General features: G+C 37.8%; 1 protein-coding gene across 39 annotated transcripts in view; it reads right to left on the reverse strand.

Annotated features, from left to right (window-relative positions):
- Rims2 (regulating synaptic membrane exocytosis 2) overlaps window positions 1–16,400 on the reverse strand; it is a 380,757-nt gene that overhangs the window by 13,227 nt on the left and 351,130 nt on the right. Inside the window, exon 1 of one of the 39 annotated variants that reach the window (XM_048358578.1) lies at window positions 11,278–11,698. The exons of 37 other annotated variants lie outside the window; for them this stretch is intronic. In XM_048358578.1, the coding sequence (XP_048214535.1) occupies window positions 11,278–11,416 (139 nt within the window). In that variant the 5' untranslated portion in view covers window positions 11,417–11,698. Of the gene's footprint in view, window positions 1–11,274; window positions 11,699–16,400 lie in introns of those variants that run through there. One more of the 39 variants, XM_048358577.1, reaches the window with a different exon arrangement.

The raw sequence follows: 16,400 nt of genomic DNA on the forward strand, positions 1-16,400 counted from the left end.
TTGTACTATTAAGGACAGGCTTCACAATCTTGCTGGACTTTGGTGTGGATTTTCTTGATACATTATGGGAAATGATTTATTGAAACAGGTTGATGGATTCTAAAAACTACCTTTAAGTTTTAGTTTAGACCTAAACTTATCAAAGTTAGTAAGGCATTGCCTTTGCATTTTATTTGAAATTACTATTTTTCAGTAAGTATAATTTAGAAAAGCCACTTGTGTTACAACTAAAGAATTTCAAAAGGCATTTAAAAGGAGAGGCCTTCTAGAATCATTGACTCAGATCCTTCTGAAACTAATCTTGGGATCCAGTGTGCCCATGTATTTATTGACTCCCTTACTGTGGCAATGAGAACGCTGAGGTCCTTAGTAACTAAGCTCCTCTTTTGTTGACGGCTTTTTTTTATTTTCAACAACCACTAGTAATTTCAAATTACTATTACTATCTTCTGCCTTGCAGTCATCATACCTCAAAATTTAAATGTAAGAATTGCCTCTATTACTTCTTCCAACCACCACGGTGACCATGTAAGCATAACATTCTATAAACAGATCTCTATCAAGACATGAAAAGGGGCTTTATTTACCCATTTGGTACTGGGAGCCACTGTCATGAGTAAATTATTATCACTGCATATAAAAGCTTATGTACTTTGCATTTGTCAGGGCTTTCTACTATTAATGAACATAATCCAAACTTCTGGAAGTGTAAACTAAATAAAATCTGATAAATTCTTTTAGGCTAATCTAAGATCTGCATTAACAAGTGGAGAAGAAACTAATAGGGATTAACAGTTGGTTCTCAAAACCGTTTCAAAGCTTAACATAAAACTATTCTCTCAATAACAAAGGTTACACTGTCTGTGAAAGTTATACAGGGGCTAGCTACATAACAGTGAGCTGCGTGAGACCATACATCATAGTAGTCATTAGAGGTAGTAAAATATATCAATTTCCCCCCTACTTCTGAAGTTAGGCATGGTCAGGTGACTTGCTTTGGTCATTAAGATGTGAGTGAACCAGCAGGTGTTATATCATGGCAGACTATTTAATAGCTGGCGTACAACTTGCCATGCACTACTTCTTTTGTGTAGAATAAAGGCTTCCCTCAGCCTGGGTCCCTGAGTTCAGTCACATGCATAATTCTCAGGAGATAGCAGGAATGAGACATGATTGTTTTGTATGTGGAGCCACTAAAGTTCTTTGTTACTACAACACAACTTATTTGCCATAACACAATAATTATTCTCTTATAAACAAGAAGTTTAAAGTTGGGGAAAAATCTAATTATTTAAAGTCAAAACAAAGGAAGGTCAGAGCTATTGTTTCTTTTTCTTAATAGTTTTTCTTTTTGTGTGTGTTGGTAGTGGGGCTTGAACTCTGGGCCTGGGTGCTTTCCCTGAGCTCTTCAGCTCAAGGCTAGCGCTCTATTCCTTGAGCCACAGCATCACTTCCACTTTTCTGGTGATTAACTGGTAATAAGAGTCTTATGGACTTTCCTGCCTGAGCTGGCTTTGAACCATGATCCTCAGATCTCAGCTTCCTAAGTAGCTTGTTTCTTGACTCAGAACTATGCAGATACACTTTGGATTAAAAAAAAAAAATCCACCTATCTCCAATCTTTAAAACAATGCTGCAAGAATCATTTTCTGCATAAGAAAACTGCCCAAGTCACAAAGCTTGGAAATGATGAGATTTGAAATTAAACCCATGTTTGTTCCAGAGCAGTCTGGCTTTCGTATTTATTTAGCATTTTGGAAATGAATTTCTAATTCCAGAGTCAATGGTAATTTTAAACCTCATTTTACGTTCTCCTTTCACATCCAAATAAATTAAAAGTAAATTGTCCTATGGAAGGTGTTGAAATTCAAATCATTCATGTTCTCTTGTTCTCTCATGAAAAATGGGAAAATGCTAGCTAGTTTCATTGTTAACTTCTGACTTCACGAGCATGGTGACAACATATACTTATGATAAAAATGGAAACAAATGTGCTAGATGTAGTTACTCCCTATAATATACATATGCATTTCAATCTCCCAGCAGGACACTGTAGACCTACCCACACCAAAAAGTGTTGTAATCAAATGACGCCCAAGCAATCAAACAGCATTGAATACATTATGAAAAGTTGTGGATTTGCCTGCCCCCAATGGAGTTGAAGAAGTCTTTGACTTCTTTGTGTCTTATACTTACTTACTAAGCAGAGAGGCAGTATTAAAAGACTAGAATACACTTTTTCCCATTTTGAATTTCTGTGATTATGAATATTGATTTTTTTAAAGAAACAAAACCAAGCCGACGAATCATTGGTGATATGAGCAGTCTATTGTTTTATTTACAAAAGTGAGATTGGTTTTAGTATTCCTAGCCCATTTAGATATAAGAAATCATGGTTTTCTCTGCCGCTCTTTTGCACTTGTCATTTTATTGAATTTTCTTCTATTCTCTAATGCTGCTATTACAGGACTAAGAGTAATCAAATGAAAGCCCATTAAGAAAACAATCAAGTCTTTATCCAATGCTAAACAACTGAGAGAGTCATGTACCCTATCTTTTGGCTTTTTATTCCTTCACTGTTAGATCTGGCCTGTTCATACATCAACCCAGTGATCAATATCTGTGCCTGCCTCTCTCTCAATGCATATGCAACACCACCAATCTCTTCATATCTTTCCAGTTAAATATTTTGAGGTAAAATTCTTAGAATCAGATGATATGAGTTGTGTTTCCACTTAAGCATTTATAAACTTGGGGAAGGTAACTTATCTGTCTGAAGTTCAGAATTATTATTAGTGCACATTAATTGTACAACGTTCAGGGCTTAATTGTGGTATGTTCAGGCACTCATATCATATACTTCGATCACATCATCCTAACACTCTTCCTTGTGTATAAGGTTGGGATATCTAGCCTATGCCACAGAAGATAAGACGTTTTTAACAAGGAGTGACTAATGAGAATGAGGTAATATAATCTATCTCAAAGAGTCCTTAAAATTGTAAAATGTTATATAGATTCTTATTTGAAAAGTGACTGGAGTGATATGTGAAATTGTCCTAAACTTGTAGGAAGAAAAATATGCATAAATCACCAGGGCCTTGCCACACAAACAGAGGAGCCTGCTGGACAAATGGGGCCAGGCAGACTCAGTTACACTTAAAACTGATTACAAACAAATGAACAGAAAACTTATAGAATACTAAAGGTGTTATAGAAAAAAAAACTCAAATCATTATTTTACCTTACACAATTGTCCTGGACTCTAAAATAACAACTGAGTTTCTAGGCCTGAACTGAAAAGCAGCAGGCCATGAGAACTATGGAGCTTGCTCTTCAGTGCAAATCATGGAGAATAAAGGAGAAACATCTTCCAGAAAACTGAATGTCAGGTGGATAAGAAATATACTCTACTGTCAACTCTTGCCATTTTTACCAAGGGAGGGTTGATAACTTCTATGAATATCTGTTTTGAGTTTCCTAATCATGACCTTTTTTAGTAGGAATTTAATTTTGGTTGCCCTGACATTACCTTTTCATTTAAATTGGACATAGTGGATAACTAGTAGTTATGTGCACAGGTTATCGCGCCATTCAAATTTATACCTGGCTGCAAGAAAGAGCTAGAACATGTAAGTACATGTCCCTCCAAAGTCCTAGATTTTAATGTTTGAGTTTAAAGCTGTCTGAGGGACTGATTAAATTCTATGTGCAAACCCAAGAGAATGTATTTGGGCAGCCAAATCTGAAGAAAAGAACAAAAATAACAATTATATTATTTACTTTATATTTGTTCCATAGGTTTATTCTTCCTTCTCTGTTTATTCTCACTGATCAAAGAAGAACCAAATAGGCAACTACTATTTGTGTGTGTGTGTGTGTGTGTGTGTGTGTGCACATGCACATGTGCGCGCACCTGTTCTGGGGCTTGAACACAAGGACTGGGTGCTGCTGTCCCTGAGCTTCTTTTGTTCAAAGCTAGTGCTCAACCACTTGGGTTACAGCTTCATGTCCATCTTTTTTGGTGATTAATTGGAGATAAAAGTCACAGACTTTACTACCTGGGCTGGCTTTGAACCGTGATCTCAGCCTTGTGAGTAGCTAGGATTACAGGTGTGAGCCACTGGCACCTGGTGACAACTACTATTTAAAAAAGCTAAAAACTAAAACCAAGTAATTATCTGAGCCTACCAGATGTTTTATTTTAACTACAATTATTTCATATTATAGACTAGGTGTTTATTAATGTCTCTCAGCAGCCTTTGAATGCATTTCTAAGAAAATAACTACCCTTCAACTGGAGAAGTTAAAACCTATCTTGCTATTAAGCTACTGAGGCCATGAAAAAGCCTGTGACCCCACAGGCTTCCACTCCCATGAGGGCGCTGGGCAGAATATGAATTGTAGGAGTGAGACTGGTGCCAAGTAGCAGTTGAGCATATGTGCAGGACTAGCTCTGCGGTGCTGTTTGGCTTCATTCCCAGTTTCTAGCTCAGGTTCTCCAGCCTTCCTAGAGATTCTGTGACCTATTCAGTGTCCAGTGGCAAGTACTTTTTCTGCCAAATTGTCAGAACTACTGATTTTTTTATTGTACTAGGCATCCTAAATAACACATACTTCACATGTTTCATTTGGAATCTGATCGAAAAGTGTGTTCCTAGTTTGTAAGGAGATAAAGATACACAATTCCTGAGCATAGTGCAAAAAATGCATGACATTCAAGCCCTCTAACTGCAAGAATAGTTACTATTGTCCCTTTCAGCAATAATAGCTTCTTTACATTCCATGGTTTATACAACCAGCAAGGTACTTATTCATCTATTCATTCACATACAGACTTGCACATATTTGTAATGTACTTACTATGTGTAAGGTACTGTGGGAATCAACAAAAATAAACAACATAAAATCATATAATTTCTAATTATATGATTTTTTTATTTAGTAGGTAAGGTAAGACATGAGACAAAGGAACATAATCTAAGGCATTATGTGTACTAAGTGCAATATAAGGGGCACTGCATAACTACAGCTGTACTGTTCCACAGAACTTTCCACAAATGATAAAAATGCTCTAAAATAAAATGTTCAATAAGGTAAAAACACATATAGCTACTGATCACTTGAAATATGGTTGTGTGACTGGGGAACAAAACTGTTACTTTAGCTTATTTAAATTTCAATAGCCACAGATGGCTAGTGCCTCATGTGTTGAACAACAGAGATAAGCGATTCAGAAAAGGTACAAAAAATTTGAAATACCTTAAAAGGGAAGAGTGAACAAAATAACATTAATTTACAGTATACCTCCAAGATAGATACTTTGATGAACAGACATTTCACATAAAAACAAAGAACCTAAGCAGAAAGAAATTAGGTAACTGCTTGGTTTGCAGGAGTAGGCATAAATAAACCATTATTTGAAATTCTGCCTAAATTCACCTCATACAGAATGTGTGCAGGACAATGGTGGGCAGATTCACATAAAGTGTAGAGGAACATCACGGACAAAACCTAGATACATAGAGTATGGAGGCTTAGATGAGGATGTATTAAAGTTTTTGATGTACTGAAGTTTTAGAGTAGTGGCAAGATCAAGATGATACTTAAGAAAGAAATACAGGCAGAGAAAAGAGACTGGGATAGAGAGATCCTGAAAACAGAGCAGACTGGGAAATTATCAGATGACTTCAAAGATGAGCTGAGGTCCCAAATCATCAGACTGTCCATGAGAACGGGAAGGATGAAAGAGAATTGAGAAGAATTGGGAAGGAAGCATTTCTTTTGCAGAAAATGCACACTGTGACGACATTTAGACAATTAATATATTTTTGTTTGCTTCAAATAAAAACTTGAAAAACATTTTTTTAAACTTGAAAATTTTTGTCTTACACTTTTATAGGTGTTGTTACTTTCCTGGCATCTGATTTAAGAGAATGAGGGATACAATAAATGATCACTTATAGATCTCTTTAGTTCAAATAGCCAAAATAATTTTCCTTGCAGTTTAGTCTCATTTAATAAAATTTAAATCACAATAAATGGTGTTTTAGTTCCTTTGCTCATGATGATCCAGACAAAAGTAGATGCATGTGGGGATCTCTAAGAGGTGGCAATGCAGAGATAGGAGCAATGAATGGTAGGAAGTGGACAAGAGTGCTCATAGCTTCCCACCAGCTTTCTGACTCCTTTTATGGACCCATGTGAGAGCTGGTGGAACTTCTTTTATTTTTTAAAGTTTGTTTTTTATTGATGTATAAACACAGCAGTTATCCACTCTTTCATGGGGTTGGGAAGTCCAGGGGTTTGAACTCAGGACCTCAGCCTTGCTAAGCAGGCACTCTACCACTTGAGCCATGACCCAACCCCCTAGTGGAACTTCTGTTCATGGCTTTTGCAAAATATCTTTGCATAAAGCATTATTTACATGAAAACAAATCCTACTTTCAGCTAAAAAATTATACTTGCAAACTGGACTTGATATATTGTTAGCTTTTTCTTCATTTGTTCAAATAGTATTATAAATACATGGTAGTAGGGAAATCTTCCTCCTCCCCAATAAAATATTAAGATCTCAGTTCAAAACCCAGTATCAAGTAAACATAACAAAAATGCACTATAACATGAGATAGAATAAATATACAGAAGATCTTGTTGAACCTATAATTAAGACTCATTTGATCACAGCAGAGAGCATTTTCATGAAAATACAGTCCTTAGTAGGAATAGGGTGCTGCCATTGCAACATTCTAGTGGGTTTCTCTTGAAAGTCATTATATATAAAATGTCTCCATAGGGAAACTCCATCCCATTACTGGTTTTGAATTTAGTGAACCTATCAAAGGATAAAAGCAAACTGGGGCTTTATTTGACTTTCATATTGAAGTTTTAAACTACTTTAAGGACACTAAACACTGAAAGATTCTGATTCTTATATTAAAGAAGTAATGTGGAACTATTCATTATATTTTAAAAAATTTCAACATCTTCTGCTTTACTTTATCTGTCTTGAATATAAATCTGATATGAAAAGGTTATGCTATTATTGACTATGATACAAACTTATTTAGAAATAATTTATTATAATACTCATAATCCAGGAAGAATAAGATCTCCTATAAAAAGATCCATACTAGCTTATAACCATCTGTCCTGCTCTCAAATTTGTCTTTTCTGAAGAAGTGCAAAAATGTTGATTCCTGCACTTAGAAGTTTACACCATATATAATGCATAACATATAAATATGCATATTAACATATAAATATGGTGGACAGAAATCACATTGACATTTTAGCTTGAAAAGAACGGCAGAAATATTTACTATTAATAGACATTTAGTGAATACCAACTGTGCAAGTATATCTGCATTTAAAAGAACTGTATTTAAATATAAGAATATATATTTACATATATATGTACATATACATATGCATATATATCTTTTTTTGTCAGTTGTGAGATGAACTCGGGGCCTGGGAGCTGTCCTTGAGCTCTGTAGCTCAAGGTCAGTGCTCTACCACTTTGAGCCACAGTGCCACTTCCAGTTTTCTAGTGGTTCATTGGAGATAAGAGTTGCAGGGACTTTCCTGCCTAGGCTAGCTTTGAATCTTAATCCTCAGATCTCAACTTCCTGAGTAGCTAGGATTACAGATGTTGGCCACCAGTGCCTGGCTGTCAGGCTATATTTTAACCAAAGGTGGCAGGCCATAAAATTGGGAAATCCAAATTCATTCTCATGTACCTAACAAAAAGTCACTGACACAGTAACACAGGTAACATTAAGAGAAACCAAACTCTCCAAGTATCAGGAAAATGGCCGTTTCCCTGCTTTATGTGGCCATGATTATTTGTCCTTGGAACCAATGGGCAGGAAGGTGTAAGGCTGCTTCTCCTGCTAAGGATGGTAACATTTTCTAGAAATAGTTTCTTCTCTCTTACAACTGTCTGTCACATTTACACACCCAACACACACAGATATTCTGCTAGTGTAGAATATTCTACTCAATGTTGGGACAAAGTCACTTATGTATTGAAGACAATACTACTTTCCCATAGGGTTCAACTATCAATAAAGAGACATAACTTACAAACTGTGAAAAAACAGAAAAAGTGTCATTATTAAACTCAGCCATTTGGGGGTCATCTATTTGGGATATCCCTAGGGACAAGGATAAAAAAATACTTGTAAGTACATGAAAGATGCCACAAAGGTCACTCAGCAACCTTAGTTGGCTTCAAGGATGCCTTTTCATCTTCACTGAAGTCAGCCCCACCAAGGTTTGCCACTGTAGGCAAGTTGTTTAACTTCTTTGAGCCTCTATTTTCACATGCATAAAATGAGGAAAACAACAACTTCCTCAAAGATTTACCATAAAATCTGTGGCACTTAGAGGGTATACAATGAATGGTAACTAGTTATTATACTTGGTTTTCCAGGCTACTGGATATATCATAAGGACATGCAATGTTGTGAAGACATAATATACAAAACTCTGTAGTTAGGATTATAAACTCCAGACTTAGATGATGGACTTAGATAATATGACAGGTACTAGCTATGGAATCTGGGCAAACAGTCTTGAAAGGTATGTAGGAAGCCACTGATATCAGATAGTAAGAAACTGTGGTCATGTTTCCTAATGCACACTTTCCAAAGGCATCCTTCTCTAACTCCTAAAACAGGTATTCTTATAATTTCCCACTGCATTTGTACTTTAGTTAAGCAACACTTATCTTGGATATAACTACACTTTTGTCTATCGATATTCTCTATCTCCATTTTATTATAGAGAGGGTAGGAAGTATATCTACTCAATTCAGCTATAAGGATAGCAAATATCCTCAGTAACTATTTTGAATAAATGAGTGAGAAAAATGATGTCTTTACTGACTTCTAAGACTACTGATGTAGAATAGTAAGAAGAATAGAAGAGGACGAGGAGCAGGAGGAAAGAAACAGAAGAAAAGAAGTTGACAAAGAAAAAGCTCTCTCTTTCATTATTAAACTCAGCCAAATCACAGTTATTAGCAGACAACTACTTTCTTTATATAAGTTGTTCTCAACAAGTGTGAAATATCATGTTAGGATGAATTTGGTTCCTTTGTAAATTAGAATGGCTTTCACAGTTATGACTATAAAAACATGTGCAAGTATGTTATCCACATGACCTTCATGTGTCCTGTGTGGGTGTCTCAACAGAAAAAGAAAAGTCATAGAAAGGCATTTTTGCTAGGCCAGTGGTTTTTCACTCTTCTAACTCTGCAGGGTGTTTTGAAATAGCTTGGAAAGTCTCAGGACATTCAAAGGTGAAGAGTGTTGTGAAATTAAACAGGAAAGTTAAGATTTCTTTTCTTGCTCACAAAACAACCTTATAAAGCCCTTGAAAAGACCTCTCATTTACGTAGAGTTCCTCCTCTCTCATTACCAGTAGAGGTATATAATTCACTTTAAAAATGCTACCTTCCTTATAGAACATTTTGTCTTGGCAACTCAAAACAGGGTACTTTTGTGATTATTGTGCAATATCACAGAGTGGGAATCGGTTCCAACTGCCCATGTGTATGTACAGGAATTTCCTTTGGGATTAGTCTGTAAAACCCAATGTTAAGTGAATGTACTTTGAATTTTGAAAACAAAATTTCACACTTATTTAAGTTTTACTTACTATCCCCAAAAGGCTTTTTAGACTTTGTAAATCTAACATCTTATTTTTAACTTGATAATAGCTGCTATGAGGCAAACTCAAGACCAAATACTTGTAAAAATTAGAAGTTGAGAAATGAGTAATAATGTTTTATTCCAACATATGTATTTTCTGGTATATCTAAGCTTGATTTCTAGCTCCATCAATTACTTAGTTACTATGGGCCATGTATTCACACATCATAATAATCCATAGCACAGGAGTTGAATACATAGATTGTGTTGGTGACTGCCTGGGTTCAAATGCAAACTCCATTGCTCAGTATGGTGGCAAGTTTCTGAACCTTTTCTTGGCTCAGTTTCCTTATTTATAAACTGGAGGCAGTAAGATTGTTACAGGCTAAGATCTTAAAACAATGCCTAGAAATTTTAATTACAATTATGATTGCCCATTTATCCAATTTTATTTTTCAATTTTGGACTTGTTTATATATTTCCTAGAATTTTAGGTATTTATTTATAGAAGATAAACTAGAAAAAGACTAGTATGAAAGTTAAGTCTTGTTTACACAGAGGAGTACTCTACTATTGAATTTATATCTATTTGTATCAAAATATTGCAACCATAGCTATGAATTAGTTAATAAATTAGTTTGAAGAGCACTTTCTAGACATATTAATATTTGAATCCTCCATCTTCTCTGCCTCTCACCAGAGAAAATAAGAAAAAAATTAATTTCCACCTGTTTTTAAAGCCCCTTGACAATGCCTTCTAAACTAGAGCTAGTACAGACTTCTTAAGACATCATTGTCTCAGAATAAAATAAAAACAAATCATAGTCAACAATAGGGCTAATATCATATAACTGAACTACTCTGGATATATTCCTAACGGTGGATGCCAGTTTGTAACTCATATATGAACCAACAGCATTTTCAAGGATGTCATTAATTTCATTTTACAAGTTGTATTTTCAGTGTTAGTTGTTACGTCTTATAGCCTAATTCTCTTCAGGAGGAACCCACATGTTCTGTTTGACAAAACTTTTTTCAGTAGTCTAATAAAGTTTAACCCAGCAGGTCCTCCTCCCATTAGCTCAATTACAGTGGCATTATTGGAACGCCACAGATAGCCATCCAGCAATCAGCCTTGTAAACCAGCTCCCAGTGTCCAAGGCACAGTTTACTCTACCTGCCCCCACCTGACAACTCCTTGGCCCGTCCCTTATTCAGATCTCGGTGGCCACAGACTGAGAAGTCTCTTTCAAAGTTCTACAGCTGCAGTGCCTTTGGCTTTTAAGCACTCGGGTTCTCCAGATTAAATGCTAACCTAGAGTAAACAAGCGCCAACTCAGCTTGGGCCACCCGGGAGGCGCAGCCTGGCCTCCCGCTAATCTACTCATTTACCTAACTTCCCAGCCCTTGCTCATTAAGTTCACAGGACGGCCACTTGCCAAGAGAGCGCCAGTGGAGCTCCCCCCAAACCCATCAACAGGGCTTCCTGCGTCCCGGGAGCGCGCGAGGGGTCTCGGTCCCCGCTATTCTAAGAGTTGTCTGTGGGTAACCAGCCCCGGCCCATGATCTACATACACGATAAAGACATAGCAACAAAGGGGGTCGGGGATCTCACCACCTTCTTCCTCCTCGAGGGAGTTCATGCAGGGAAAGTAGCCGGCCAGTGCCTCGAAGGAGGCCGAGAGGCTGCTCCCGCTCGGGGAGCGCTGCATGGAGCGCCCCGCAGCGCCGGCGCCCCCCAAGCCCTGCCGGCCCATCTTGGACGACGACCCGCTTTTCCCGCGGTACAAGATACGAGGCGTCTTGGCGGCTGGGGCGCGGAGACCGCAGCGGGTCCGGAGCCAACGGGACGGGAACCGGGCTGGTGTGGCGGGACGCTAGGATTCCTGCGCCGGTCCTCGCGCTCCGGCCCGGAGAAGACCCGGCTGTCCCGGCGGCGGCCGGACCACCGCTTTGTTGGGGAGAGGTCCAGACGAGGGGATCCCGGCAGTGGCGAGCTGCTCGCTGTGGAAGTCCTGCGTCTCGCCTTGGGGAGCTGAGGATCCCCGAGGCTGGAGCCGCACGTCTCCGCGCCCTCCCTCGCCTCGCCGGGAGATGCTGCTGAGGCTGCGCCCGCCAATCGGTGCCCAGGCGGGAGGCGGCGCCCCCCCGCAGGGCTGGCAGGTCTCGGGCGCGCTCACCCTCAGGCTCGGGCCTGCGAAACCCCAGTGGCTAGTGCGGTTTCCTCCTTTCGGAAGCGAGGGCCAGAGGAGGATGAGTAATTAGGTATTAGGAGCTGGGGGCATCACAGATTGTTAGCAAGTCAGGAACAGTTCTGCTGGCCACCTGCCCTTCCCGCAGGTTCACTTAGCAGTTTGTCATCACTCCACGCAAAGGCAGGAAATGCTAAACAGAGGGTTTACAGATTTATCAGGTTTCAAGAAAGCCTGCTTTAATGTTTTGTCTTTCCTTATTTAAAACAAATCATCAAAAAGAAGTTTTTACAAAAAAAAAAATCTAGTACCAAAACAAACCAAACCAAACACTGGAGGACCACCCCTCCCAAGTTTCGGTTAAATTTTAGGAATTCTTAATGCAAAACAGTAAGCCACTCATGTTGCTTAGAATAATAAAGACAGACACCACTGGACCTTACATCTGAGTAAAAGGTTATATCTTTTTAACATAAATTTGGAAGTAATACAGACATACTAGAACAAAGAAATTTACAAAGTAACATGATGTATTTGTAAACTGCAAAGGAACCAGAGCACAAAGCAACTGATTCCACTATTAGAAGTCTGAAGAGTCCTTAACCTCACATTTTTGGAACCTCAGGCAAGTCATTTAACTTTCCAGTTTTAAACACACACACACACAAACACACACACGTCTTGATATACTGGAATATTAAAATACTCATTCAAGGTGCTGGGGATATAGCCTAGTGGCAAGAGTGCCTGCCTCGGATACACGAGGCCCTAGGTTCGATTCCCCAGCACCACATATACAGAAAACGGCCAGAAGTGGCGCTGTGGCTCAAGTGGCAGAGTGCTATAGCGCCTTGAGCGGGAAGAAGCCAGGGACAGTGCTCAGGCCCTGAGTCCAAGGCCCAGGACTGGCCAAAAAAAAAAAAAAAATACTCATTCAATTAATACTAATTAATCAAATTCCTAGTATATACCAGAAACCTTTGTAGATGTTTATAACAGTGATCAAAGCAGCTAAAATTCTGTTGTCATGGAATTACATTGTGTGTGTGTGTGTGTGTGTGTGTGTGTGTGTGTGTGTGACAGAGAGAATAAATCAAGAAGTGACAGTTTTAAGAGGGGTGGGAGGGGTGGTGGATGCAAATAAAGTCAGGGGGTATGGAACACACTGCAATTTCGAAAGGTTCTGAGGACATCTCACTACAAGAAATGTCTGATGGTTGAAGAAGTTGAGGTAGAGAAAAATGGCAGTGCAGAGGCTGTGACCCCACCATGGCATAGCACAGAGGTCAGGATGGTGGGAGGTGAACAATTCAGGAGATATAAAAAATGCACGACACTAATCATCCTTCCAGATGTTTCTAAACATTAAAAAACTTTCAGCATACATGGTAGTACCATTTTAACAAAAAATAAGTTTTGGTTATTTAGACTTCAGTTTTATACTTCTATTTATCTGACACACTTTTATCTTGATAATTTTCCTATAACTCTCAGTATAATTTCCTATTCTTTATTCTCCTTGCCAATATCAGAATTTCAAAAGAACATTGATAAAATATGATAATGCCAGAAGTACTTTTGAAAATACTATAACATATCACTTTCATCCAGAGAATACAAACTTTTTAAAAATTGAATGTCTTTCATTAAAAGAATAAAGAGAATAAAAATTTTGGAAAATTGAATACAGTGAAAGCCACCTAATGGTTTTTGAACTATGAGTAATAATTTTTAGTGAATTATGAAAATAACTTACTAGGTTTTGATCTGCATTTTTTAAAGAATAAGATGAATGAATCAGAATTCGGGTAGTACATCAATTGCTACACTTTTCATGGCTATGCATGTCTGTATGTGAACACATGTGTAATGACAGTATTTAAAATGTGTTTCTCACTGTCAAAAAAAGTTTGAAAAACATGAATGTAATAAAGTAAAACACTTTTTTATATAAGAGGAAATTCAGAAGAGTAAGACATGTGTTTGCTCTTCTCAGAATGAATGCCATCAGTGGCTGAAATATATATTTATTTTATTTTATTTTTATCAGATATTTGCCAGAATGAAAAAAGGATAATGAGGGAAATAAGTCATTGCCATACATATCCAGTTATACTTGGGCAAATGCATGATTTTTTCCAGTCAAATTCTCCTAATGCAAAAGTTACTCTGTCAGCAGACTTTCAGAATTTTTTTTTTTTTTTTTTGCCAGTCCTGGGGCTTGAACTCAGGGTTTGAGCACTGTCCTTGGCTTCCTTTTGCTCAAGGCTAGCACTCTACCACTAGAACCACAGCTCCACTTCTGGCTTTTTCTGTTTATGTGGTGCTGAGGAATTGAACCCAGGGCTTCATGCATGCTAGGCAAGCACTCTACCACTAAGCCACATTCCCAGCCCCCTTTCAGAAATTTTGATAGATCATTCCTAACTTCCTAAGAGGAAAGAAGTATCAAAGAAGAAAGAATTCCTAAGCAAATAAAGTGGCTCAGGGCTTGTGGGAAACTTTGGGCACCTTGGATCATCACAGTGGCAGCTGAAAGTCCCTCTGCAAAGGGCTAAGTTGGTTTCTTCCAGAGATTGAGGACAGTAGGAGAAGCAAATCAAGTGGCCATACTGGGTTGCTAGGCTGTCAGTGACCCTGCACAGGGAAGTTAGTCCGTTTTACATCAGTATCATTTGTCTCATATATGTTCAGAATGTTTATATATGTATTGTATGTTTATATAATTTTGAATAGGCCCTTATGTTATGCAGGTGAATGAGAGAAGAATGGCTTAAGGAGCAGAGAGAACTAAAGAGGAAGAAGGAGAAAAATTAGTTGGGGAAAGGTTTAAGGGAAGAGTATTGACACACAGAGAGACCACAGTGCAGACCACAGACTTGAATGATAAGTTGGGGACTTCTCTGACCTTACTGAGGACATTTAGAATTCCATCCTTTCTTTTTTTACAGGGTGGGAAGGGGGCATACTGGAGATTGGGTCCAGAGCCAAAAAAGACTCTTTGGTATCTAAATGGCTTGCTTAATAAGAAAGTGGCAGAGCACAACTCAAAAACTCAAATGGTCTGATTTCAAGTTAGTGCCCTGTATACATAACTCATCCGCTTACATAAAAGAAAGGTAAGTATGACACTTAAGACAGAGATATAGATATAATTATAACCATACATTAACTTTCTTAATCTGTGATATTGACAATGTCTTTATAATCATAATGCTTATTCTATTTACCAGTATTAAATTTTTATTTGCCTTGCTTATAAAACACACCAATATTGCATACCCACATGACTAGAATATGATCTGTGAAATATATGATACAATCATTTTTTCCTTTTATAGTTATGTCAGTGTGGTAGAAAAAAATGCAAACTTATGATTTCTGTTTTTAAAAGCATTTCTCAGGTTTAACTCATAACAGTTTCAAAGTCAGGAGCAGATGTTAGGCTTAGATGTTAGACTTCAGTAGCTAATTAATACGAAACTCACAGAAGTCAAAGAAGTCAAAGGCAAGTATAAGAAGACAAAAGAAGGTGGAATGACCAGATTTTTCATTTCTGCAATAAGATTTGTGATGTTATTGCCCTTTATTTCCATGCGAATATGTTCATGGAAGTAAGCAAGTGAATTTACTGATTAAGTTAAACCATCACAATATGATTTGACTGAGGAATGAAGAGTCAAAAAACCTAAAGATCAAGATAATGAGTCATAAAGGCAATAGTTAGGCTACATAGAGGAAAGCCAAATATTTGAATTTAATAATCTTAATTATGGTACTATATATTAATAATGCTAATAGCTAACTTTATGTCCTTCATATACAATAATTCATTTAATATAAATGCTCCTTAAGGCAGTTCTTATCATTACTTCCATTTTATAGATGAGAAAATACGTATTTGTTGAGTGCTTACCATATGACAGGCACTGTTCTGGTCACTGGAGGATGCAAAAGGAAATACAATGTAAAGAAATTCCTGTTGTTATGGGCTTCCACTCTAGTGGAATAATACACACACATCTCACTATATCCGAGGCCTTTTTTTCTAAACAACTGTAAGTATTAGTACATGAACTCATTTAATAAACACACCACTATAAGGGAAATATGATTATTAACAGTATAACTTTTAAAAAGTGAAGTGCCAGTTATTAAGAAATGAAGCCAGGAATAAAACCATAAAGTTCAATGCACAGTATTATAATTTGTCTAGTGTCACATGTTTAAGCCAGAACTTGAATCTAGGTCTTTTGATTCAACTTAAAGTCTGACCTGGGGCTGGGGATATGGCCTAGTGGCTAGAGTGCTTGCCTCGTATACATGAGGCCCTAGGTTCGATTCCCCAGCACCACATATACAGAAAATGGCCAGAAGTGGCGCTGTGGCTCAAGTGGCAGAGTGCTAGCCTTGAGCGGGAAGAAGCCAGGGACAGTGCTCAGGCCCTGAGTCCAAGGCCCAGGACTGGCCAAAAAAAAAAAAAAAAGTTAAAGTCTGACCTGCTAAGCAACATAGCCTATGAGAACCCAACAAAGAACTGTAGCATGGT

Source organism: Perognathus longimembris, chromosome 12 (assembly GCF_023159225.1).
Source record: "Perognathus longimembris pacificus isolate PPM17 chromosome 12, ASM2315922v1, whole genome shotgun sequence".
Lineage (NCBI taxonomy): Eukaryota > Metazoa > Chordata > Mammalia > Rodentia > Heteromyidae > Perognathus > Perognathus longimembris.